Genomic DNA, 27,993 nt, shown 5'->3' on the forward strand with positions numbered 1-27,993 from the left:
ATGAAAAACTGCCTAAATATGAATAGAATTAATAAAATTGCTGGCATGTGGAGCTTTCTAACCTCAGAACTCACAGTGTGTGTGTGTGTGTGTGTGTGTGAGAGATTACCAACAGGTGTGGCTAATTAGAATCTGGTTATTGATCATGTGACAGCCTTTGTAGTTCTTGTGGCTGATGGGAAGTGGGGTTTACAGCAAATGATATGCAGTGGAGGATTCTGGGTGGAGGCACACATGCATCTACTGTATGTAGATCCTCATAATAATGTGTGTATATTTTTACTATATTCACTTTATTTCTATATCTTTTATCCCTTTATGTCTTATGTCTACGACTTCCCAGGAGCACTCAAACAGGCAGGTGGTGAGGGGGATTTGGACCTGTGATTTGCTGGGGCTGGTGGGAAATGTAGTCAGGAGATGAATCGGCATAGTCATGTAACATATACAGTAGGTACAATGTGTAGAAATACACCACCATGGTCCAAAGGCTCTAAAGTAATATCAGCTAATGTAATAACTTCCAAAGCCCATGTTGTGACGTAAATCCATCAATAATCATTCATGAAATCATGAAGCTCAGATAAATAACATTATTTTATCTGAGACTTTTACCTGAGCCACTTTACTCTCTATAATTATACCCCACAGATGAATAAAGATGAGTCAAACACAGGATATGAGTGGAGAGTAAACAACATGAGTCAGGAACACGGCATGATTCTGTGAAGGTCAAAATGTTTGGAGTGGTTGTAGAGAAGCTTATAGTGTTTTTCCACATTATCATTATAATGATGAAGCATATAAATATGTGCTCTCATATATGTGTTTAGTATATGCATTGGTTCATTTTAAATATCACGTCAACTGGGACAATACGTTATCATTTATATGGCAACAACTCACAAAGGGGCTTGTATGGAGGACACAGTAGATTAAAAAAATCAGAGACTTTCTATGAGGAGTTGTTTAATAATTTTTGGAAGGAGTCTCCAGTGACTTAGAAACAGTCACTGGAGACTGGAGGTCAAGATGTAACTACCTTTTCTAAGTATGGAGGACTTTTTGAGTTCTTGGAAACATTGTTGTCAGGAAAGAAAAAAAGGTTGGTGAAAGCTGTTAACAGGAAATGTAACTATAAATGGGTAAAAATTACAATGTCATTTTTTCAATAATTTGTTAATTATTTTCTTATAACACACAATCCAAGTGTTCTATTCCTTGCACAGTGAAGGTATAAACAGTTTTTACAGCAGAAGTTCATGTGTTTCAACAGATAAAAGATTAAGAGATTTGTTTTTGTCTGTAGACAGTAGCACAAGATGAGCTATCCTTTCCCTACCTCTAAAATTCTCACTAAGCAGATCCATCGACCGCTGTAAAACTCTCTGCCGCATCCCAAACACATAGCAGTCTTTTTTTTTGCTTGTAAATGAATTATTAAAAGCAGATTGGGGTTTCAAAGGCGACGGGACGAGGCTTTCATTTCTGAGCGCCTTCAATGGGCCTGAATAAATCTGAAAGATGAGCCTTCATTACGCAAAGATGCAGTACACGTTCAGAAAGGGTTCATCGGCTGATTTATCAAACTCCGATGCGACGTTCAGATTTATTATATGATCTGGCAAGAGCCTGATTAGAGAAGTCATTAAACTGTAACTTCTGCAAAACTGCAATGCTGCAGCAAAACCTTGAGCAGATTAGGCTAAATGAATGTTTTCAGGTATCATTTGCAGGGATGTCAGACTTTTTCCACTTTCACACACACACACACACACACACACATACACACACACACACTCATATATATGTACATTGTTTATATATGTAGATGTATTTAATTTGTAAAATGAAGTTATTTTTAAGAGAATCTTGCAAAAATCACTAGTATATAGTATAATACATTTATTATATATGACTGTATTACAATAAAGATCAGTTCAGCTTATTTCACATTAAACCCAGTCATTGATTAGATTATTTCTGTTACATAGACATCCAGAAGTACACAATATTTACACTCTTTGGTCGGTGTTCTTACATACTGTACTGACTTGAGGTTCTTGTTTCAGCAAGTGCTCAAAGTGGTCTGATTAAAAAAACAAACAAAAACTAAACAAACAAGACAAAACAAACAAAAAAAAGGTACCAGGTTTCACAAACAGAGGCACTTCTCAAAAAAGTGCAATGGCAAAGATATGATTGTCAGACAAATGAGGTAAAAGCATTAAAAATCACTGCATGATAGAAATGATGTACTATGTATTCAAGTTTCTTTGTTGTTTTTTGTATTGTCTGCTTTTAAGTATTAAAGTTCTTCAGCCTAATCCGTTTACAATGTTACAGCGTCAGCTTTCCTGCAGGTGTGAGTATATATATATATATATATATATATATATATATATATATATATATATATATATATATATATATATATATATATACACATACACTGTATATGTAATGTTTTTGGAATATGAGGATTGACATGATGGAAATAGCCAGGGGGTACAGGTTTGTGCTCTGAGCTGGAGCAAATGGCACACAGTGTAGAAGAGAGAGAGAGAGAGATACAGAGAAAGGGAGAGAGTGCTATTTCATCATCTGGTGCATTTCTTCAGCAGGCCAGAAGCGATGGCTCTTACTGCCCTCATGGTCTCTGTGCACGTGGGAGCAATCAGGGCCTCTGGCAAGAGGAACCCATAATGGCCTGTATCACGCAGTTCGAAGGCGAAAGCATAGGGGATGCCGTTCTTGTAGGCCCAGTCAATAGAACTCCCTGAGCTTACATCTGTGAAAGCAAACGAATAAAACATTTTTGATGCTCTTATCAGGAAGCAAAATCGCAAAATGCTGAGTTAGTGCACGAAGTGCTTAGAAGATCTATAAGGAAATAAAGTCGATAATTGATCGATAATTTGTTTACTAGAAAAAATTTTAAATTCAAGTTCAGTATGCAGAAGAAAGAAAGTACTGTATGTATATATGTATTTGAATTATTTGTAAACTAACTAGCTGTTTGGTGGATTTTAGTAACATAATAGTACTTGTGTTCTACTTACTCCTACTTGAAGGATTTTCCTGAAATGACATTACTCACACAGTGTGGTGGAGGCAGGGCCATATCTGTATCTGACGCCGTATGCGGAGTACAGGGCACTCACTGCATTCTGAGCTGCTGTTTCCTGTGTACAATTATGCCAGTTATAAAGCTTTCTGGACAGATCTTTTTAAAGGTGCTGTTTGTAACAATAATAATAATAATAATAATAATAATAATAATAAAAATTCTCCTTACTGTCATGCAACGGAACTGGCTAGTTTCTGTAATTCAGGATTGTTTTTTTCCCAGCACAGAAATAAGCTCCACCCACAGATACTAAAAAGAACAGCTAAGCTCATTTCTTAAAAAAAACAAAAAACAAAAAAAAAAACTCCACCCATAAGACATATTCGCTTTCAATCAGTTTCAGTTTGGTGAAGACGACTTGAAAATGTATTTGATTCTGACACTTTTATAAATTGCATTAAATGTTTTTTGATAATATATACAAATTTGATATTTTTTCATTTCGTTTTAAAATGTAGTAGTTCGTAAATTTTGTATTTTTAAAAAATTTGTGTTGCAGATTGTTATTATATAAAACCTCAAAAAAAAAAGCCAATGCAGACAAAATAGCTCCCATTTTCACATTGATTTGGATGCTTGCTTGTGAAATCACTGTATCTTTAATAACTTTCTGAGCAAAAAGACAGCCATTTCCAAATGGCCCAAAAATAACAACCCCTTAAAAAAGGAGACCTGCAGATTTTGACTCACCACACAGTCAAAATTGGGGATGGTGCCATATTTGTAGGAGTAGGGATAGAGGAGCATCTGAGCGTAGGCGTGGATGGATATGTAAGCCTTGGTGTGTTTCTTGTGCTTGCGCAGGAAACGGGAGACGGCCTTCACCTCGGGCTCGGACTCTGGGAATGGGCCGCAGTAGGTGTCGTCACAGGGGTGTGTGGAGGCGCCTTCTTCTGTGGGAGGCACAAAGGAAATGTGCTATCAGGACGGCTTTTGATCGTTTTTCAGTCTCTGTTTTGGAATTCAGGGACGATGATCAAGTAACCTTTTGCTGAATCACTTGCCTTTGTGCCAGCTGTATTTCAAACTCGGTAGGAATGAGAAATTATATTCCCACAGAACTTTACTTTTCATTGTGAAGAATGCTTTAGAATGAATAACTGCATAATCTGAGACTTAAGCAGTTAGCTGTCTATGGCTAACCCTTTCTTTTCTTTCTTAATTATAGTTGTGTCTTCAGATTACCAAACGAATTAGCAAAATCATATTAAGATATCTAATATAACACAATCATGGCCTTTAATCAGCACATATAAACTGCTAGCTAGCCTGAGTTTGTGTAGTTACACAGGTTGTGTTGGATACTTTATCTATCTTTATGTGTCTGATTGATGTGGAGTATGTATTGTGAAAAACCAACTTGCGTGCACCTATGACAACTTTGAGAAAATATACTAGCAACTATACACATATACTTGCAGCTAACTAGCTAGCTAACTTAACGAAAATTTGTTCAAAATCAAGTGGGTCAATTACATTTCTAAGAGTAGGGCACTGCAAATCAAATATTGAAATCTGATGGCTAAGCCATCCAAGCCATTTTCTAGCAGCTAGCTAGCCAACTTACTGAATATGTAATATATAATATATAATGTGTCAAAAATATCATCTTGGGTGTCAAATACATTTCCAAAAATATGACATTGCAAGTCAAGACTTGAATATTTAAATCGAATGTGTTTACATAAAACAAATCAATGCTATTTGTCTAGTAGCTAACTGGCTAGCTCACTATTTGGGAAAACATTGTGTACCTTAAGTCGGATTCATACATGCATTTTGTATGAGAATAACAATGTAAAGATGATTAATAGTTTATCGGGAATCGTTTTATACGGACTATTTCAATTTATCTCAATGTAATGTCAATCAAGCAAATATATCTTGATTCTTATTATGCTCCTTCAAACCGCTAGCATTGTTAAAGATAAACCCGTTAACAATTTGCCATGTCTGCTTCTCTAAGATAATTAATTCCCACACAGTATTGTTTCAACCAAAATCCTGACCTCAGTGGACAAATTTAGTGGGTCTGAACGTAGGCAGAGTTCATAATGAGCATATACAGTACAGTCTGCTCAATTGTTAATTAACACATTGTGTAAAGCAAGGCCATGGCTTTTTTTTTTTTTTTTTGGCAGTGTGTGCTTCCTGTGAATCTTACAAAGCAGCACATAATGGTACTAAACTTACAAGTGAAGAAATGTAGATGAATATAAATATGGTCTCTGTTTAGATAGTTACCTTGAAATAAAAGGCTTGAGAAAGTTTTGAATTAGGTGTAGCTTTGTGTGAGATCTCCAAGCAGAAAGGAGAGAACACATACACATATGCAACACTTTCAGCTCTTCTGAGAAGTTTTCTGAGCAGGACAGTTGTAACTTTATTATTGGGGACATATAAATGCTATGTTTGCCGTTTTTAAAAGAAATTTTACGACTCCTCTTGAGGGTTTTACCTGAAAATCCTGTCAGCTAAACATTTTTTATAGATTATATATCAGAAATCCAGTCAGGTTAGACTATATTAGCCATACAGCTAGCATTCAAGGTAATAATTTAAAAGAACTAGTGTTTTGATTATAACTTAAAACCCTCTCAGAAATCATGTAAGGTTAGCTTATGCTAATCATGTTACTCATAATCATGTTACTAGCATCATGATTTTGACTTCTCTCAGAAATCCTGTCATGCTGGATTATGTTAGCCATAGAGCTAGGATTGTGATTATGACTGTCTCAGAAGTCCTGTTAGCTTAGCTTATGCCAACCATGCTAATCATTTTAATCATAGAATTAGTTTCATGATTATGACTTAAAATACTCTCAGAGATCATGGCATGTTAGCTTATGCTAGCCTTAGTGATAACACTGTTACTATGACTGAAACGAGCTTGCTAGAATTTATGATTATGACTTAAAAAACCTCTTAGAAATCCAAGTTAGCCTGTGTTTACTAGCTGGCTAACAGAAATCTGTACAAATACATAAACGTTTACAAAAGCCAGTGATCTTTTTTAAAGACTTTTTGGAGGTTTATAAATGCCATTTAACATATGCCAAGTTTGCATGTGATTTTACACGTTACCCGTGGGCTGCGATCTGCACACCTCGCTATTCTATTCTTTCCAGTCATCACGCCATTCTTCCAAAAAACTGATTTCCTCTTGAAAATACATTGAATTGTACTTCCTGTTTATTATTCGGGTCTATTGGGGCCTGAATAATATCATCTTTGAATCAGAATCATAAATCATAAATGTGGAATAATATTACCAGCTTCATCTTTAATCAATTTGCACTACATGTCACAATATTGTTACATTTTGCATTCTTTGACTTTTCCTTACTGCTAATAAGCTGCATTTTACATCCTGCCCTGAATAAATTAATAATGTTTATTTATCTTTTTTTTAAGTCAGGAATATGTTTCAGTCAACTTACCGCACCATCTCACTTTAAAGTTTCTGTTGGCGTCGACACCCCTGCAGTGGTACTTGGCTTTTTTGGATCGTGTTTTCCTCCAAAATCGATCCTTTAAGAAAAAAAAAAAATTCTTAAGCATGGAACATGAACCCAGAAACCACTGAACATTCCTCAAATAATAGCATTTGATTATGTATAATGTTGGGAGCCATTTCATAACATTCTGGGTAGGTTCTATTTTGGTAAACATATTATTATTATTATTATTATTATTATTATTATTATTATTATTATTATTATTATTATTATTATTATATGATTGTCAGAGTGTTCTCCAAACCATTCAGAGATAGTACATGGTTTCATAAAGATTCAAATAATTTCAAGGTAACCAGAATGTTGGGGAAACATTCTGCAAACCATCACCGGTTACCAAACAATTCCTTTGAGGTTTAAATTATTTACAAATTATAGAAATGTTATGTGAACATTACCTTGGGAAGGTCCCAAGAACTTTAAATAATTTAAGGGTTATCAGAACATTAGGGAAATGTTCTCCAAACTATCATGAGTTACCACAAGATAAAGAAATATATCTTTATATATCTAAAGATAAAGATATATCTTTTGTTACTACAAAATGTCCTGCAAATCGGTGTAGGTTACTGCAAGGTTCACAGAAAGTTCAAATAATTTAAAGGTGACCAGAACATTAGAGAAACCATTCTTTATACCATTTCCTTTGAGATTTAAATTACTTAGCAGCTAAGGAAATGTTAGGGAACATTGCCTAGGGAAGGATCCCAGATAATATAAAGGTTAACTGGAATGTTCTCTAAGCCCAAAACAAGATTCCTGAGAGATTACAAGAACATTAGGGGAACGGATTACAAGAACCATTCCAGGTAAGTACAAAAATTCCATGAGATTTAAATAGTTTGAAGGTTACCAGACCATTAGCAGAAGGTTTTCTAAACCATCACATGCTCTAATAGAGGTTTGAATTATTTAATTATTAAATTTATGTTTGTGTGTGTGTCTGTTTGTGCGTGTGTTTTTCAGATTGTGCAGTGACCTTGGCTATGAGAAAGGTGATACATAATTTAAAGTTATTGGAACTAAAAATGAACATTCTGTCCAAAGAAAGTTTTGTGAACCAATTATTGTGAGCAACATTTGTAATTTTTCTAGTTGCCTAATCAAAACAATGCTGTGAAAATGATCAAGGAGTGCAAAAGTACACTTTTCCAGCTGTAGTGATATCCATCCACGTTGAACACAGGCATGATGTAGAAGTTCAGCTGCTTTAACAGTCGCCTCATGCTGGAGTCGTGCTGATAGGAGTTCAAAGCCTGTACACAGAGACGGCAGGGGGCGACACACACACACACACGAATAAACAAAAAGAAGAATAATCTCCTTCAGAGACAGAGACACAGTGCTACTGTATAATAACTGCACAAGGTCAGACACTGGCGACTGCTGAGGTAGGAAAGTAAATACTCTGACGCTATTTTTTGTGAATCTTTTGTGAAACTTTATATTTGAATCTGAGTTAACAATTTTTAGAACAAACTCTGATTGGCTGGTTAGATTCTAATCTTTAAAATCGAGAATTTTTTCATCAGGAACACTTTCGACCTTGGCAGCAAGAACAGTGTATAACTTACAAACAAAGCACAAAATCATATTGGTCTAATCATCAGCTACTGTAGCTTGTCCATATAAAGGTTCATAATAAAGAAACAGCAAAAGAAAAAAGAATTTTTTTTTTAAAAAAATAAAAATGCTTTTGCTATTGCTATTTTAATGATCCTGAACGGTGTTAATTAGCTGGTAGGATAAAGTAATGAGAGGCCATTATATTAATATACTGAATATATATTAATACTGAGAGAGAGAGAGAAACAGAGACAGAAAGCGAGACACACAGACAAGGTGAGAGAGATAGAGAGACAGAAAGCGAGAGACAGAGACAATGAGAGAGAGAAAGAGACAGAGAGAGACTGAGAGCAAGACTCAGAGACAGAGACAGTGAGAGAGATAGAGACAGAGAGCAAGACTCAGAGACAGTGAGAGAGAGAAAGAGACAGATTGAGACTGAGAGCAAGACTCAGAGACAGAGACAGTGAGAGAGATAGAGACAGAGAGAAAGACTCAGAAACAGAGAGAGAGAGAGATAGAGAGAGACAGAGACAGTGAGACAAACAGATAGGTACTAAAGGTATGCTCTAATGGCATATCCTACAAACTTCACTTGAGTGTAGGAATGATGTGTAAATGTGAAGCATTATCGGTGAGTTCACTTATGACTCACATGTTCTAACGTGCTTTATTTTGATAAATGTAACAGAACGGTGATCACTGCTCAAACAATGTAAGACGTTAGACACAAAAATGGGAACATTTCAGAAAGGTCACAGAATTTATTGAATATTAATTAAGTTGTAATCAGTTCCAAGTTCTGACAAACTCCAGAGACTTTGGGTTAAAACTGATATCCTGACTTATTGTATCTGTGTTGATTTTACTATATCATACTATATTCTATCAGCTGTTGTTTTAGTTATATACATATATATATATATATATATATATATATATATATATGTATATATGTATATATATATATGTTTTATTTTATATATATATATATATATATATATATATATATATATATATATATATATATATATATATATGAGAAAAACATACAGCTTAAAGTGAAGAAAGCTAAAGTGCTTGCGGAAGTGAGATTTAGTGAGAGCCATCAAAGATGAAAAATAGTGTTGTTGCTCTGCCACACTGTGGCATAATAAAGGTACTGAAACACAAGCATCAAGACACTTTTCCATCGGTTATCAGAATATAATTTCATAACTACATATTGCACACAAACAAAAAATGTAGCTGCTTCATAAATTCTAGAAATCTGAAAACAGATGCAAATGTCCAATTTCATTATATTTTAAAAAACAATCATTTCCCTTCTTCCTTTCCTTTTACTTCTTCTCTCTTCAGCAGTAATCTGTCTGACATCTGCTTATATTTGAAAGCTAATCAGTTGAATTATTTTAAAGTTCTCAAACTCTTACTTCTGTCTAAAGAGCAACAGGGACTTAGCTTAATTTGATGAACAAAAGTTACGTCATTCTTTCATAAATTTGAAAATAAATAAATAAATAAATAAACAGAGAGATAAACAAACAAACAAACAAACAAATAAATAAATAAAGTAAAAAATAATCATCTGGCCACATCGTCACATTGTACTTTTTGCTGCATTTTGATAAATGTAAAAATAAAAGAATTTAAATAAGGCATCATGGACGTTTGAGGAATATATCTTGATTATATAATTATACCAAATAATATTAAAAGCAACTGTATTTCATTATCATTAAAAAAGATTTAAAAAAAGGCAATACGCATTAAATCAAACATCTTTGCTTTAAAACCTCATCTAATCTTTTCTATTAAATCAAATGACTCTAATCTAATAACCTCTACATTTAAATCTACTTTTGGTAAGAAATTTCTCCTTTCATATTATTGTCATAAGGGAATCTTTATCTGTACAGCTCCTGTCTATTTCTATCTCTGAAGCCTGAGAGAATATGGCTGGATCATTTTATCACCTTGGAGCTTCAGAGCTGGTGTGAACTGAAACTAATGGTGCAGAGTGGATTTTAGTCTGAGTAGAACTCTCTTGGTCCTCCATTCAATTTTGCTTCAAGAGATTTGATTATACAGAAATTTGGATATAATCTGCTCACAAAAAGTTTTCTTTATGTAGTATCTTTTAATAATAATGAAGATATTAATAAAAAATATCGCTGAACTTCTCATCCTGGATTTATTCCTCTTTTTGGAAGGCTTTCCATTATATTTCCATTCCAAAAGTTGACATGGTGTAGTTAAAACAACCTTGAATTGAATATGCTAAAAACTGTGAAGATGATAGTGGATTTCAGGAAAAACCCTTCATCTCTTCCTCCCCGCTCCATTCACAATAGCACTGTGACAGCTGTGGAGTCAATCAGGTTTCTAGCACTACCATCTCACAGGACCTGGAGGGAAAGACCCACATAGACCCCATTGTTAAAAAAGCCCAGCAAAGGTTATACTTCCTCTGCTTATTGAGGACATTTGATCTACCCCAGGAGCCGATGATACAGTTATACACAACTGTGACTGAGTCAGTCCTGTGTACATCCATTACAGTCTGGTTTGGTTCAGCCACCTTATCAGTAGGCTGTTAAAACAGCTGAGAGTATTATTTGTGTGCCCCTGCTCAACCTACAAGAAATGGACAGGTAACATCATCAAAGACCCCTACCACCATGGACACAGTCTGTTTGGTCTGGTTCCAGCGAAAGGAAGTAATAACACTAAAGCATACAGAAATATTCTTTACAATTTTGTGTCCGTCCAGCTTTGTGGCACCAGTTAGAAGAAGAACCACTTATGGGTGTGAGGGAAAGTGGTATACATACATTTCTCCAAATAGTGTAAATAAGGATGTTTAGATGATGTCAAACACTTACTTCCTTCACAAACCACTGACAGAAGGCGGGGCCGATCCATTCCCGTGCATGAACGCCACAGTCCATCCACACGGCCTTCTTACTGGTCCGAACCCGGTTTCCTAACTGATATGAGAGGACATCGGTGATGTCAGTAAAGTGTACGCTTATCAGATGATTGTACAACATTATGTTTGGCGTCTCCGCTTTACCTGAAGCACGTAAAGGGGCCGTCCTTCATAGGACCGTCCAATAGAAAACAAGTCCACTAGGTGTGGGTGTGTCTGGTTCATTTCAAACATCCAAGTCTGGATCTGTAAGAATTTTAGAATTTATGATTATTTATATGACAGTTCACATATAATTGCCTCTCTAATGAGTCCTGCTGTATAAAATGTAATAAAATATAATATAAAAAAAATAATATATAAAAAATAAAATATAAATTTTATCAATAAATTGTTGCACTTAATGCTTCCACTTACAGCTTGTTACAAAAAAAACCTCACAAAATATACCATATCCCATTCTAGACTTTACCATATCCCATCTTCTGACTGTTAGAAAGCACTGACACTGGAGACTCCTTCCATAATTTTTAAATAAATATCTCCTAACCCAAACCGTCACCATGTCAATCATCATTTAATGTTTTTTTTTTTCTGTTAAACACAACACAGTTTACTATTTACATTTGCTTATTAGTTCTCTTCAAATATTAACTGTTAGAAACGATAACGTGTTAGAATGAGCATGTTCATATAACTGTTTATGTAATCATACAAAATTAGTCAACATTTTCTGACCAATCAGACTTAAGAATTCTTAATGTGAAAAATTATCATAAAGAAGTCATAAACATCAATTTGTTTGATGTTTTTATACAAAAAAAAGGATTTATTAAAGTTGCCTTAATTTGTGTTTAAAGTTTAGAAATATGAATAAATGTTGATTTATAGCTAAGAAAGTGTATCAGTAATTGATAGACATTTAGTCTGACATGTTTACCTCTGACATGTTTACCCACTTTTTTAATATATATTTTTACAGTAGCAGAAAATAGAACAACAAACTTAGACTTCTAGCTTAGAAACTGTAAAGTTAGAGTTGATAAGCATGTGAAGGCAGAGAAGCCTGTTTTCCTTCTCGGTTCAATCATCACAATACCTTAAGATCGTCCCTGCTAACAAGCCGCCATTATTTATTTAACACATCGAGGAATCTGGTGCAGCTCCTGTCAAGATGATGACAGAATGTTCCCGAATATCAAGACGTGTGCGAGATGTGTTATTAAAGGGAGCCTCATTCATCAGTGTATGGAGGGTATGGTATCGACTACAAAGTGATCTGAGTGAGCATGAAGGAGTTCGTCTGAAGGCTTGAAGCTCTGTTTGACCCAATGTGTGGTGTGGAAATGTAACACTAATACATTAATATATAATGTGAGAATTCTGATCTGTAGTACAGTATCATTGGTGGTTCGATTCCAGCCCTGGGGGTTTCCACTACTGTGATTAAATAAAAAAAAAATTCATGGACTAAAATGTTCTGCATGGAAGATCCAACATCCATCTGCAAGAGTCTCTAATCTTTAAAGGAGGTTTCACCAAATAATAAATGTGTGGGAGCCAATAATTTTGAAGTCTTTGTTTGGTAGGAAACTATTTGCACTACTACGTCTATGGTAAATTCTTCTATTTTTAAAACTGTTGGGTTTAATATAATAATAATAATAATAATAATAATAATAATAATAATAATAAACTTTATTTTCTATAGCGCCTTTAAAAATAGCATCTCAAAGCGCTTCACAGAAGAAAAAGGAAGCATACAATTATACAAATAATACGTTAAAATAAGTAAGATATAAAAACACACCAAATAAGAACATACTATCAAAACAGTTAAAAAGTTTAAAAAAATCAATTTCAGGTAAAAGGGAGGATTTAAAGACACTAAGGGATTCTGCTTGCCTAATCTGAACAGGCAAGGAATTCCAGAGTCTTGGAGTTACAGAAGAAAATGCCCTATCACCCATAGATTTTAAACGGGTATGTGGGATGATTGAAAGTCCAGTTTCCGAAGAGCGGAGAGCAGGGATGTAGGAGGTTAAAAGCTCAGTAAGGCAGTGAGGAGCCAAACCATTCAATGCTTTGTAGGTAAGCATAAGAACTTTAAAATCCACCCAAAATCTGACAGGGAGCCAATGTAAGGACTCCAAGACTGGAGTGATGTGATCCCTTGTCCTGGTTCCAGTCAGGATTCGGGCGGCGGAATTTTAAACCAGTAATAATATAGTGCTTTTGTATGTTTAAACTCCATCTATTAGAAATTGTATAATATATTATAAAATGAATGGATTTTTCACTGCATATTTACATTTTTGCTTATTTTTCTTTGAGTGTGCCAATAATTATAAGTAACTGATTATTTACTTATTAAAATTGTCTTGAAAGCAGAATAAAAAGCTCTCAAATATTTATCCCTGGGCTCCACTTGGAGAAGCAGTTGGATTATAATTGAAGGTGTCTCTTGTCTAGGAGGCTGATGGGGGATAAAACCCATGAGAGATCTTTCATTTGAGATGGTTGCTTCTGATGATACGTGGTCTGATTCTGGTAGCTCGCATTTCATCCTGGTTTGGATTTCTAACAGGACTGAAGTGCTTCTTTGAGTATCTTTGCTTCTCGATATGAACACGGACATCCTGCTGTGTCAATCACGTTGAGTTTTTCAGCGTGATCGTTTAGCTTCATCAAGACTGGTCACCTATTGTCATGAAAACATACAAGAACTAATCGAGATATCTCAGCTTCTTTCCTCACCTCCTCCAGAGGATGATACACTTCATAATCATACTGGAACACTGATCTGCGCTTTCTGTTTGACCGATACCCCGTCTGTTTCTCCATTTCCCTCTGCACGTCAGAAATAAGCAGTCTGTTGGGAACAGCAGGGGGCAGAGTGCAGTGAGACACCAAAAAAAAAACTCTTCACACAATCTGTTACTTTACAGTGTTCAAGAACGATACACATTTATACAGGATTATAGCAAAGGAAGAAGATGACTTAGGAAATTGTGCAGCATAACATATTCCGTTTATTCTGTTTACCTTCCCTTTTCCGAATTTACTTGAGCAAATCTAATTATTTATTATCAGAGCATACACAGATACAAGTATATATAGTGTCCAAGGTGAAATGTTTGAATAAAAAATGAGGGGAATTTTAGCCAAAAACGGCTGGATGACTGATGTGTGGAATGTATGATGAACGTCTGCCCAGACCGGCATCCAAGCCATGGGCCTGCAATAATCTTAGACAACTTATGAGGACAGCAAGCCTAGAGGAAAGTCTTACTCATGCTGAACGTGCGCCCGTCTGAGCAGATTTTTGAGACGTGCTGTCTTGTCTCGTCCCACATGGACGTCTACCTCTTTGCCCTCGTGGATAAGGTTAGAGCTGCTGGGCTGCCAGAGGTCCACCTGCACAACATCATGGGGTCAGATGCAGCCAAGGACCCAAACGATATTGATATCAAGATTTACAATGAAAGCTTTAATGACTTCAGTAACATCAAAATTTTATTGGTGTGCGTTTGAAGTTACAAAGAGAGAGAGAGAGAGCGAGAGAGAGAGAGAATGTGTGTGTGTTCTAACAAGCCACACAGTCCAGCAAAATGAAAACATATGGTGAAACCCCCTATAGTATCCATGTCTCTCTTCCTAATCTGCAGGATCATTGTTCTTGTCTTACCAACCAGCTCCAAACATGACCTCTAGAAAGCTACACACAGGCAGGATCTAAATCGCTCCTCTTTTTCCTACAAGTGTCCTTCAGTTTCACTTTAACGTTAATAGCCACTAAGGGTGATGAAATGTTCTACTCGATATCAGGAAGACTGAATGGTTAGGACACATGCCTTACACCTCCAGGGCTCTCTGTGTTTGTGTGTGTGTATTTACCCTGTGATGAGGCCGGGGTGTCCCCCAGGCTCCAGTTTCTCTGTGACCCTTTGCAGAGAATGGAGGCATGGATGGAATCAGGAAGGAGGCTAATACTTTTGCTCAGCACTAAGTTAATGCTCCGAAAGTCTTAACGCTTTGCTCTGAAGCTATTAATAAGTCAAACAAAAAGCTCTGACAAGATCCAGAGAAACTCCCACCAAATTGTAGGCATCGTACTCCGTGTGTGTGTATATGTGTGTTTATGTGTATGCATACGCGTGTATGTGTGTGTATATCTGTATATGCTTGTGCGTTTGTGTGTATGTGTGTGTGCCTAATCCCACAGCTCTAGCTCAACAGCTGCATCCCATTTCAGTACAGCAGCATGTTTGCTTGCACACTCACCTTTTAATGACTCAACTGTTTTTACACACTCGACACTGGAGAAAGTTCTCCTTGTTCTACTAGAATCGTGTCCCTCAAACAGCTAGAGTCTGGGTTTAATTCAGAAGTCCTGGCTCTCTAATAGTAGGACCACGTTTACTGATCGTTCTGATACGCTTTTAAAATTTTAATAAAATACCTTGGTGCTTTTTTGTATGCTGCTTATGATGCTGTAATTCAATCTATATTGATCATTATAAATATAAGACATTCTGTTAATGTAGTAATAAATGTCATAGTACAATTTGTCTCATTCAAAATTATTGGCACCCCCACATTTATTCATTCATCTGTTGGATCTTGCAGGCAGCTCCTTTTCAGCTTGAACTCTTATATAGTTAAATGCAATAACAGACTTTCTGAAGCTAAGAGCAGATTAAAACAATAAATCCGAACATTGTAGCTTGCTTGCATTTATTCCAAATACTACATTTATTTTTGTTAAAAGTATCTGATTAATTTTATTAAAATAAATACTTTTGCCAAAATGATGTACAAGCTAAAGTTGTCATTAATGCATAAATATTGTTTTTGTCTGTTATTATTACTGGAAGTTTCCTCCAATAATTCCTATTGATTCATTTAAAATAACGATTAGCTGTTTTTTAAGAGCAACACAATCAGGCAACTTTTCCTGCAATCCTGCAGTAGGCAAATAAATCTGATATGTTGTTACAGGCAATACAAATCTGAGGCAATGTCCACGATGTACACAATGTTCAGCTGCCACAATAAAAAAACCCTAACTAGCAACTTTTATACCGTTCCGATTCCAACCTGCCTCATTCTCCGACAGCATCGTGTTAGCGTGAATCATCTCTAAGTAAATGAAAGGACCTACAGGCAGCTGTGCAAACATAACACACTTGTCCCTGAAGTAGCAGCTTCCAACAGCATGCCGAGTCAATTTGGGCTCGAGGTCAAGTGCACGTTTCAAATATTTGTGACGCTTTAGACGAGACGAGACACTACAAAGTTTTTTTTGTCCTTCAAGGATTTTTAGGTCTTTAGAAATCTTTCATTAAAATACCACAAAATTCGACTTTTAGAAATAATTTTTAAAAAATTCCTTTATTTGGATTTTACTTCTTCACTCCCAATCGCATTTGTATATTGTTAAATATATTGTGTATAAAATGTGTGTAAATGTTTGCATTTATTCTAAATATTATAAAAAAAAGTATCTGGTAAACACAGTGATACAACTATAATGTTATATGTTAATTATGTTAATCACTACATCATTTGTGTCCAGATTTTGTAAGGGTGCCAATAATTATGGAATCACTGACATAAGGAAACATTTCAAATGCCTAAAAGCTTAACTTAATACCTTCAACTCGAACAAAACTTCAACCAGCGCAAGTGTCTTCTGTTTTATTCTCAAACAAAACTAGAAACTAGAACAATCCGGCTCTTGATCCTGTAATAAAAAACAGCAGCTTTCTCTGTTCTAAACAGAACATAATTATTCCCAAATGGAGAATCTCTTGAGTGACTTGCACATCCCCCGGACTGTTTTTCAGTTCCACTGTTAACACACAAGCTCGTTATCTCTGCTTGTGATTGCCATCACTTGTTCGTCATATTCAAATTTTATTTAATGATGATACCAACTAACTGTGCTCAACGGAGTTAAAACATTCAAATTCAATGATGAAATCACTTCATTTGACTGGAGGTCTGTTTTATCTACAGCATTTTTATTTTTATCACATATACATTACAGCACAATAAAATTCTTTCTAGGCCCAACAGTGGCAGCTTGGCAGTGGTAGGGTTTGAACCAAGATCCTCCGTTCAATAACCCAGTGCCTGAACCGCTTGAACCACCACTGCTCCATTTATTCTGCTTAATGATCTGGTCACTTAGACAACAATCCACATGTAACGATAAGACATCCATCTATCTATCCATCCATCTAAAAATGTATTTTCTGGGTTTATCCTAGTTGGGAACCTGGAGTCTATCCAAGGGGACTCGGGCACAATTTAGGGGACACCCTGGATGAAGTGCTGACTCATCACAAGGCACAATCTCTCTCTTTCTCACACACACACACACGCACATTTACACAGTAAATACAATTTAGAGATGCCAATCAGTCTATAAGTAGCATGTCTCTTAACTAGCTAACTAAAAATTCAAAACAATGAACAGTAGGGGATTCCATTATATTTATTCATAACTGCAGATTTCTGGCCATTAAACTGTAAAACTAAAACTACTACACAGTGGAACCTTCATAACATATCCACCAACTGGGTCAGAAATTATCCAACGAATTGTTGTTGTTCTTTTGGCTGCTCTCTGTTCAGGGTCACCACAGCGAATCATCTGTCTTCATATTTGATTTGGCGCAGGTTTTACGTCGGATGCCCTTCTTGACACAACCTTCCCATTTTATCCAGGCTTTCAACCGGCACAGAGAGTTAACACTTCAGTGTCTGGGTTAGAACCCTGCCCAGGAATCAAACTCGGGCCATGGCAATGATAGCTCAGGATCCTGACGCTGGACCACCAGGGGGACATTGAAAATTATCAACGAACAAGCGAGGAAGTCACATAACATACCTCGAAGCACACAGTGTATGTGTTACATGTACAAATCTGAGGTGTTAATGAGTAAAATAAAAATGACTCACTGTTATGTTCTGGAAAAGCTGTTGGAGATAATGGATCTCCCCTGGACTGCTGGGAATTATTCTCAGTACCTGATCACTGCAATAAAAACAAGGTTACTAACAAGAAGGTCATACATCAATTTACTGTTTGAAAACTCTTGTAATATTTCACTGAAAATTCTCACTTCTATCTAACTGAAGGCCTAACCAAGAAACCCCAGGGACAATGTTTTAAAGTCCTAGGATTTGAACTCACAAATCAAACTCGGTCGATAACTCAGAAATTTGAGTTAAGATGTAAAACAAAAATAAAATAAAATAAAATAAAAACAGCCACTTATAAAGTGGATGAAGAAAAACTTTGTGATCATTTTTATCTAAACAGATTTTAGAAGGTAACTATAGCTATTTGTGATCTGAATCGGTTTCTCCACAGACATCATAAGAACACATCAGACAACAATCAATGGTTAATGCGCACACATTTATAATTACAGTCATTACATGTTTACATGCACCGGTGGTCCGAAAGTATTAGACTTTAGTCATATTGAGACATGATCAGTTAAACAGAGATTGTCATAATCCAACTAATCCAATATTCAAGGATTATTGAAATCCTTATCAAACTTTTGTGACATCTCCAAAGACACGTGTGATGCTAGATTGACAACGGAGACATACGCGGAAAAAAGAAACAAAAAGGTATAAGAAAGAGACCTCAGTAAAGGTAATAGTAATAATTGTAATAGTTCTAAATCATTGCGATGAGTCTATTTTATTGACCTTGTTGTAAAAGCTGCATTCGCTCGTAAGCACAGCGCAAGCTGCAGGCCTGAAGCTCTGCATTGTTTGATAATTGCATTATCACTGTGGTAAGAATGTATTGCATGAACCTGGAGGGAAATTCCAGGCATGTGCATTCACATTGTAAACAGACTACATCCAAATGCTACGATAAACAGATTATTTATTCCAGGACGTTTCACAGAGGAAGTGAAGTGAGCTACTGTGTACTCGTAATCAAGTGGCGTTCACGGATAAATCATCCTGAAAGTCAGAGCTAGAGTCTGAAAGTTTCCAAAGCATGAGTCAAAGACCTACTACTTTCACAGTAAAAGGCCCATAGGCGACGAAATGATTTTGTACGATGACAATTATAATACAAACAAAACAGGCCCATAGGTATGTGTGAAAGGGTTTTAATTTTCCCACAGTTCACGATCCAACTGGTGAGTGTCTCTAATTGACTTGGTGCTAACTGATTCAAACTGAAGTTTTAAACAAGAAACATGCAAATTAAAAAGATTTTATTCCAGTTCAGTTTATATACAGTATAATAAATCGATGATATCATTGTTGTCACATAATTTGTTTTGTTGATTAATTTATTAAAAATGCATGAAATTCCTACATGAATTACATCGTATTTTAACTGGTGCAGTGTTAACATCCTTCTTGGGTGGCAGGCGTGTGGCATTTTCATCTTGTTAGTTCAGCTGTGATTGGATTGAGATTAGATTAAAAATCTTTTTTTTTCATTTAAAATAGATATAGGTCTTTATAACCAGAAATATAACCGGAACTAACCAGAAAGTTTATAACAAGTTTTAGAATTGTAAAAAATAAAAGAAAAAAAAGAAAGCAAATAGAGATTTGACATTTCTTAAAAATCCGATATGTTAGGTCACAATGATTAAAATTGTACAACGTAGTTGCTTTTAACACAAAATACGGAGTCCATGCCAGCTCGAGTGCACACTGTCCTTACAGCAAAAAGGGGAAAAAGAGGGATCCTGCATCTGATAGGTTTCCTGTGGGGTCTAAGATTTCCTTCTAAAAACCACAAGGAAGGTGAATTGGTGACTCTAAATTGCCCCTAGGTGTGAAACTGGGGTGTAACTGGGATCACATCCATGGTGTATTCCCACCTCGTGAACGATGTTCCTGGGATCCAACAACCACAATCCACAATCTGTTCCACCAGGATCTGAGGAAGCCCAGAGAGCAGATAAAATGACTGACAGGAGGTCTATCCAAACACAAACAAGCATTCTCATACACACAGTACTCAAGTTCTGAGGTCATGCCTTAAACCTAACCAAGCCATGACCTCACATTCTAAACGTCTTCCAGGTCAATTGTATGAATAAACCCAAATGAGCATGAGCATGAGTCTCAAGGTTTCTTCCTTATGTCATCTCTAGGAGTTTTTCTGCCACCATTGCCTCAGGCTTTCTCATTAGATATATATGTTACAGATAAATAGAAACTCAATTTTAAACTTTTTAAATTTTATTCTGCTTCTATGCTTCCTTAAAGCTGCTTTCAAACAATGTCAGTGTTAAAAGCGCTATACAAATACATTGAAATTAAAAAAATTCAAAATTGAAATTATTTGTACAAGTAAGAAATAAATAAAAAATGTGCCTTTAAATGCACCTTTAAAAAAAATGCACTAGTAGAAAATTCTACTCTAAAGGGACAATTATGTAGGTGTGTGTTGGTGTCTGTTTCTGGGATATGACAAAATACAAAATCTGCAAAATAGCACTTCTTGAGCTTCGATGACTCATTTTGCACTTTCCTTTAATCAAATCAGTCCACAAATCTCAAACACTTATCGACAGCCCTGTACCTGTCTTTGTTTTTAGTGAGCAACATCAGCCTTCCAGGCGAAGAGGAGATGAAAGATGGTCTTTATGGTTTGGCTGACACCTACAGTACACGTTCCATGACAAAGGCTGGGGGAATCAGACAATACAGACAATGACACCATTTGCATCACTGAATACCTACTTCTAATATTAGCAAGTGGGTAATAAGGGTGCAGCAAGTCAAAGCTGCAATTGTGCTCGAAGAGGGAATTGGCGATTTCTTCCCTAATATACACCCTGCGGCACTGCGAGCAACCGAGACTGCTCCATGATGTCACAACTATAGTGTTTCCTTTGTGCTGGGCTGATTTGTGTCAAATGGTGTGGTTGGAATGGTATTAATGGTATTTTTTTTTTAGAGAACCTGCAGGGTGTGATGTGAGCTCATACCTGCAGAGAGATGATATCTCGTTTAAAAGGCAGAAGATTCCAATGCAAACTCTTAAATCAATTAAGCTTCGATAATGATATTGACAACCTCTAAACAAGCTTACTTAATCAGTTTATAAGCTGATTGGTTAAAAGAAGCAATTGTCCTTATTTATGGTGTTTTTTTTTTTTTTTTTATAAACGTGAAAAGAATTATCCTGGGAGAATAAGGGTTATCACATGATAGTAAAACTGACTACATGATTTATCTGCACAGTACATGAGTATATGAGCTTCATGTTAGACAGCCTAGAAGTGATATTGGCCAAATGTAATTCTTTTGCCTAAATCTAACTACTTTGCTGGACAACTTAAGCTGTTCGGATAATATATTTTCTAGGTCAGACAGCTCCTGCTGGAAATGTAATAATGTCTTATCTAAATACTAACTAGCTTTGATTCAGTAGCTCAGCTTAGTTACTGCTAGGTTAAGCAGTATATACTGTAGCTAGCCAATTGTATTCTTTTGAGCAGCTAACCTAGTGAGCTAGCATTAGCTTGTTATTAGTCAAGGCTAGTTTCTCAGGTCTCAACAGTCATGCTAGTCAGCTAAGTTAGCTTGGTTGCTGTTACTTCTCCAGTACTAGCTATTTGACTACCTGATTTATTAAGCATTCAATAAACATGCTCATTGTGTTTAATTATGCAAACACGTAACATTGTCAGACAATTGCTGGCACCAGCTGACTGCCAGGTAGCGCACACCTCACATTACACACGTTACATGCATATTTGTAGGGTCATGTCTGTTGAATATTATATAAATATATCCTTGGCTTCTGACAGATTTGTTTGTTGCTGCTGAGACTGCAGACTCCTTCCAAAAAAAAAAAAACTTCTCTTCACAAAAATTCTGGTCCACTGTTGAAGTATAGTGTATGTTATCTTAGCTGTGGCATAACAGCCATAAATAAAGGAACAAACCCAAACAGATCATATATCAATTTGGATATTAACCCTTGTATGATGTTCGGGTCTGTGGGACCCAAATTCATAAACATCAATAGTTTTGAAAAATGTCGCTTCCTTGTAAATTTGTTGATTTTTTCCCACTCATAACTTGATTAAATTTGATTTTCTTTTTTTTAATTACATTTTATTAAAAAACAACAAAAACGAGTAGCACTTTAATTAAAAATTGTGATGTAATAAAGGTAATTAACGGTTGGATGTGGAATCCTACAACAAAGAGAATCCTACAACAAAATTCAGCACGATCAAAACTTTTATGTTAAATACTCTACAGATGTTTACTTCATCCCAATTACACATTTGTAGAGTATTTAACATAAAAGTTTTGATCGTGTTGAATTAAAAACCCAAAAAAGCAGCAGGTCCACCAGACCCACGAACACTGGCTGAGTAACAACATACAAGGGTTAAAATCTACCCCTGTGCTGTAATGGCTCACACATGCTGCTTGCCTTATTTTACACCCTCTGAAAGGTAAACGCGAGCTATAATCCGCAGCACAAAACAGTCATCCCTACTGGAATTTACTCCAGAGTTCAAGCACGTAAGATGCCACACGACCTTTACAAACCGCAAACCTAAATCAACAGCATCTACAAACACACATGACAGGGAAAGAAAGACCAGCATTCCTACAAGTTGTATTCAGCATGTCTATACTTGTCTCGTCCACGTCAGCGGACACAGAGCTGTCGTGCTATTTTCACACGTAATTAAAACGTCCCTATTAGGCATGAGCTCATAGTTGATTATATGATATACAATGATATGCAGTATACAACATTATCATATGCAATTAAATGTTTTAATATCAAAATCAGAGGAATGAAATCAGACATTTTCGATCAGTGGGTATAAACAAGTTCATTATATTCTGTCAACAAGTTAAGTGTGAAACGTGTGTTTTTCCCTCTGTTGATAACCTTATACAGAATTTTAATGGTTAAAGTAAACACCTTCAAAATTTCTAAGCTCATGAACAAGCATTTGTTCATCTCAGAGAGCTGACATGAATTTGAGTAAATTTGGGTGAATAAAACAAACTGGGTTTTTTCTGAACTTTCCTATGTATAGATCACCCCTAGTAGGCTAGAGAAAACCAAAAATACATAAACACTACAATTCGTAAAGCCCTGAGGGTCTACTGTCTGTCATATGAGCTTCATATTAACCACCATTGTGGAGTTAGATATGACAACAAAAAAGGAGAAAATTCCATTTCGGAATAACACCGGGAATAGGTGTTAATTAATTATAACATTACTAACAACAGGTTTTGGCCACGCCCCTTAGATATATTTACAGAAAGAGATATTTAAAGCACTAAACAGATAAAGATTGTGTCACTGTGTAACACACCTACGGCCCACGGTCTAATGTTTCTTGGCTCTGTCACTGGAATGGTGTTTCACACCTAACTCTAGTTAAACATAATTACAGCTGCTGTACAATTTAGAATTTATATTCTTTGATATTATGGGGAACAACATTTATATTCTTATAGTATTTTTGCCTAAGTAGGTAGACAGCAATGTAAAGGTGATGTTCCTGAGATAAAGTCTATTCCATACGGAATATATCAGTTACAGCCTTAAGATATTTAGCGCTTCTTCACAACTTGGTGTGATTTACAGCGTGCATTGTGGCTTTTATGTAATGGCCCTTGCTCTTTTTTCTTCTGTTATTCCTCCATGCTTTGACACAGGAAAGCTGGAATCCTTTTAACAAAATCCAGGAGCGTAGATTTATAAAAATAGAGGAATCCTTGTTGATGGGCTTGCTCCTTCATCTGACGCTAAAACACATCTCAGGCTTGGTGATATAACGTAGTTCACAATTATTTGTTTCATATAATAATGTCATATTAAATCAATTACTGTGTTTTAACCCCATAATGTACAAGCGTCTCATCGATTTATTCATCTCAAAGCATATTTCCAGTATCTAATATGAATTAAAATTATTACACTACAGTAAATAAAAGGCTGTCACTTCCTATATAGCTGACCAGTGTCTGCAAGCATGGAAAAAAAACCCAGGAAATCTCACTATGAATGTCTGCCGTGACACTCATATTGAACATCCTTTCAACACACATGTTGTTACTGTTTCATTTATTGTACAGTAACACTGATTGATAATCAGTTTGACTCAGGGTTCCTCACACCGTCTCAGTAGGTTGTCCCCTGCTGCTGTGTTCATTAGGGATTTCCATCTTAAACAATAAAGATATTCGACTTGTTACTAGTGTCTCCTTTTGTTTGACCAAACAACAAGAAAATAGAGTGTAAAAAATACACCAGAGGCTATCTGTTGGCATTTAAGGCTTACGTGTTTAAAATGTCACATCAGCTATCTCTGTGTTTACTTTGTCAGTGGAACATTTCCTACTGCTCTTTCACTGCTACTGCTAATTACTTCCTGGAACAGCTGGAAAAAAGTAGTTTTTTTAAATGTATTTTTAATGCATTTCTTTCTACTTTATGAGATATTCTGCATAAAAGTGCATGTGAAGCCCAGAATTGGAGATTAGAATTACTGTATTAGAATTAGAGTGAGAGAAAAAGTAAGGAAAATGTAACAATTGTAGCTTGTTAGTTAGTGAACATAAGGAGATTTATGAGATGTTGAATCGAAAATATTTTATTGATATATAATGTTCCAGCATTGCATTGTTTTGGGATCAAGCTTAATTTCTTCATTTCTGTGATTTGCCTGAGAAGGACTGCTGGAACAGAGCAATGCTCTCTGATCAGAATTGAAACTGTAGTAAAGCCTTGATTAGAGAAGCAGTCCAAAATGACTGAGAATCACCATCAGCTAAAAGTTCAGACAATCATACTTTATTTCCAGTAAAGACACAATCAGAGATAGTCTTTAGCGTGAGAAAGGTATCCAACAGTTACTACCCAATTCTCTTCTACACTAAGTATTATTATCTAGAATCATGGCTGGATCAGTGTTCCCAGATTGTCTGTTTCGATCCCATTCGTGCTTTTAAACCTGCCACAAGTCACAATAAACCATCAGCAACCTGGAACTCCTCCAAATGAATGTTAAGACTAGCTCTGCACAAATCACGAGCAATCAAACTGCAGTCTGAATGATATCAACCAGCCCGTTCTTTACTCTGCCAATTCTGTCATGTTATAATAGGCCTTTTGGCAACTCTAGAACTGATTTTATCAAGACTTTGGTGATAGGTATTTAATGTTATTAGATATAGCTTAATTACAGTTTGGAATTTGGACTCCACAATCAAGAACCGAACATGTGCCAGACTTTTTTCTTTTTAAAGTGCTTCAACATTACTCAATATTTATGTGACATAATCGTGTAGGTTCCTGCATAAATCACATGCAGCTATCACTAAGAATCTTTCCAGTACTTTGCACAACATTTATTAAAAACTATTTTAGTAGTCTCTCTATAGATTATGGCTATATTTACTGGCTGAAATTATTTCTTGCAGCTACTCCATGCACAGCAAGTTGTTAGCTGAAAAGGACAGAAGTTGCATCTCCATATATATATATATATATATATATATATATATATATATATATATATATATATATATATATATACAAAATAACCATACAAAATAATATCATAGTATTATTTTACACAAATAAAAAAGCTGCAATATACTTTTGGATACAGCCTTCAGATATACACATACACTTTCTTCACAGGTTATTTTGTCAGTAGAATTTCTGAATCCTGAATCGATACATAAGAGTCGATTCACACACAATGAGCATGATTCGACTAATTTGGAAAATTAAAAAGTAGGGAATTTGTGTCTAACATTGGGAAAACGTAATAAATGTTAAATGACAACAGACGTACAACAAGACGAGATCATCACTGCTAGAGTCTCAGGAGTAGCTCATTATAAAGCTAGAGCAATATTTTTATTATGGTACAAATCTCTGTTTTTCATCATATTACGTGTAACACTGTGTTTTGATATTTAATTAAATCTTCTATATGGCTTTTTTATGGATTACTTAACAACATCCGAACACTGCCCAGCGCTGTGCTTTACGTTTTTATGGAATAAAGTAAAATATTTACTTGTATTCGTCTCATGGAATCGACTCCTCACTCAATCGACTCAATTTTATATTCTCTTTAGGTTGGTATTGTTTCCATGAGGAACAGCAGAGATCAGAAGAAGAAAAAAGCCACTCTCTTATGTGTACTTAGTTTCACAAGAGAGAAATTAGTGAATAAGTGAATAAGTGAATGAATGACTGTGTCAGCTTCACTCACCCCGAATAGCGGTTGTTATAGAGACGGGCGCTCGTGGGCTTACAAAACACAATCCATCCGAGGAGAAATGCAGCGCACGCGCTCTTAACTTCCGATGCCATGTTAAAGTAATAAGGAATAAAGCACTTTGCTGCAGGTTCCTCACATTATCCAGATCTTCATGGAGAGATGAGAGGAAATGCTGCCGGGTTTGGCCCTGGTTCCCGGACTGCAGAGGTGTGATAAAGCTCAGGTGGGGAACATCGCGCGCTCATCTCGACTTTTTAAAGCGCGTGCGAATCGCACCACGTGACCCGGTGTCCCGTTTTGGGCTACAGCACTATAACGGGGTTGCCAGATTGGTCTTAGTGAACTTTATCTGTATGTGAATAAACACCCTTATAAGCTTTGAAAGAAAGAAAGAAAGAAAGAAAGAAAGAAAGAAAGAAAGAAAGAAAGAGTAACGAATAGACAGACAGTCACTAGCAGAAAGGTAGATGAATTAGAATTAGAGAGATACAAGTAAATAGATGGAGTGTGTGTGTGCGTGTGTGTGTGTGTGTGTGTGTGTGTGTACAAGTTTGGTATTGATACACAGAAACCCAGATACATAACAGATACATACATGAGTTCGAATCCCAGGTCCATCAATCTGCCACTTCTGGGCCCCTGAGCAAGGCCCTTAACCCTCAATAAAAATACCAATTTATCACACAAAACAGGGGGCACGATGGCTTAGTGGTTAGCACGTTCGCCTCACACCTCCAGGGTCGGGGTTCGATTCCCGCCTCCACCTTGTGTGTGTGGAGTTTGCATGTTCTCCCCGTGCCTCGGGGGTTTCCTCCGGGTACTCCGGTTTCCTCCCCCGGTCCAAAGACATGCATGGTAGGTTGATTGGCATCTCTGGAAAAATTGTCCCTAGTGTGTGATTGTGTGAGTGAATGAGAGTGTGTGTGTGCCCTGCGATGGGTTGGCACTCCGTCCAGGGTGTATCCTGCCTTGATGCCCGATGAAGCCTGAGATAGGCACAGGCTCCCCGTGACCCGAGGTAGTTCGGATAAGCGGTAGAAGATGAATGAATGAATGAATGAATGAATCACACAAAACAAATCTCTTGTTACCAGTACACACAAGAGAACCCCAACTAGATCTGTGTTTTTCATGACGTGAGCAGCGCTATTTGCCTATTTGTTTTGCTGTAAAAAAAAAAAAAAAAGTATGTTTATGTTTTCCATGCAGTATATCTTCTTCATTTCTCTCTGTGTCAAGCATAACAAGCCTTTTATTTTCATATCGCTGTGAAGGGATTCTCTAAACAGAGGCCTCCTCTTGACTTCTCAGTCCCTACATGCCTGCAAAAGGTTCCTGTATTTATCAAAGTGTGCTGAGATTAAAAGTCTGACTCTGACGCTTTGTGTCTGAATGGCAGCCGTACATTTTTCAAATGCTTTGCTCTGTGTCAACAGCACACCACCTGTTTGACACTCAGTTGCTTGTGCAACAAATGACTGGCTGAAACACACGCCGGCATGACAGCATGGTGCCCAGATTGTGCCAGGCCCCTTGCATCCACTAAGGGCAG

At 36.3% G+C, this 27,993-nt stretch overlaps 1 protein-coding gene across 2 annotated transcripts; it reads right to left on the reverse strand.

The window, feature by feature from the left end:
* Positions 1-1,890: 1,890 nt before the first annotated feature.
* cpa6 (carboxypeptidase A6) lies at positions 1,891-26,703 on the reverse strand. 2 transcript variants are annotated; one of them, XM_060862234.1, is made up of 11 exons: positions 26,433-26,703; positions 18,118-18,193; positions 14,441-14,565; positions 13,906-14,020; positions 11,293-11,394; positions 11,102-11,206; positions 7,796-7,906; positions 6,573-6,663; positions 3,821-4,020; positions 3,101-3,185; positions 1,891-2,791 (listed from the first exon to the last, which is right to left on the reverse strand). In XM_060862234.1, the coding sequence occupies exons 1-11, from the start codon at positions 26,531-26,533 to the stop codon at positions 2,601-2,603; spliced, it is 1,302 nt and encodes a 433-aa protein (XP_060718217.1). In that variant the 5' UTR covers positions 26,534-26,703; the 3' UTR covers positions 1,891-2,600. The 2 variants fall into 2 exon arrangements, with proteins under 2 accessions (XP_060718217.1, XP_060718216.1); XM_060862233.1 differs by having other exon boundaries at positions 3,821-4,023.
* Positions 26,704-27,993: the final 1,290 nt, after the last annotated feature.

The sequence above is a fragment of the Tachysurus vachellii genome, chromosome 25 (assembly GCF_030014155.1).
Source record: "Tachysurus vachellii isolate PV-2020 chromosome 25, HZAU_Pvac_v1, whole genome shotgun sequence".
Classification (NCBI taxonomy): Eukaryota; Metazoa; Chordata; class Actinopteri; order Siluriformes; family Bagridae; genus Tachysurus; species Tachysurus vachellii.

Excerpts from the sequence above, each read along its gene's own strand:
- cpa6 (XM_060862233.1), bottom strand. The coding sequence starts at position 26,533 with ATGGCATCGGAAGTTAAGAGCGCGTGCGCTGCATTTCTCCTCGGATGG. Across the intron at positions 11,395-13,905 it reads TGTATCATCCTCTGGAGGAG|ATCCAGACTTGGATGTTTGA; the intron begins GTGAGGAAAGAA and ends AAATTCTTACAG. Across the intron at positions 4,024-6,572 it reads CTTTAAAGTGAGATGGTGCG|AAGAAGGCGCCTCCACACAC; the intron begins GTAAGTTGACTG and ends TGCCTCCCACAG.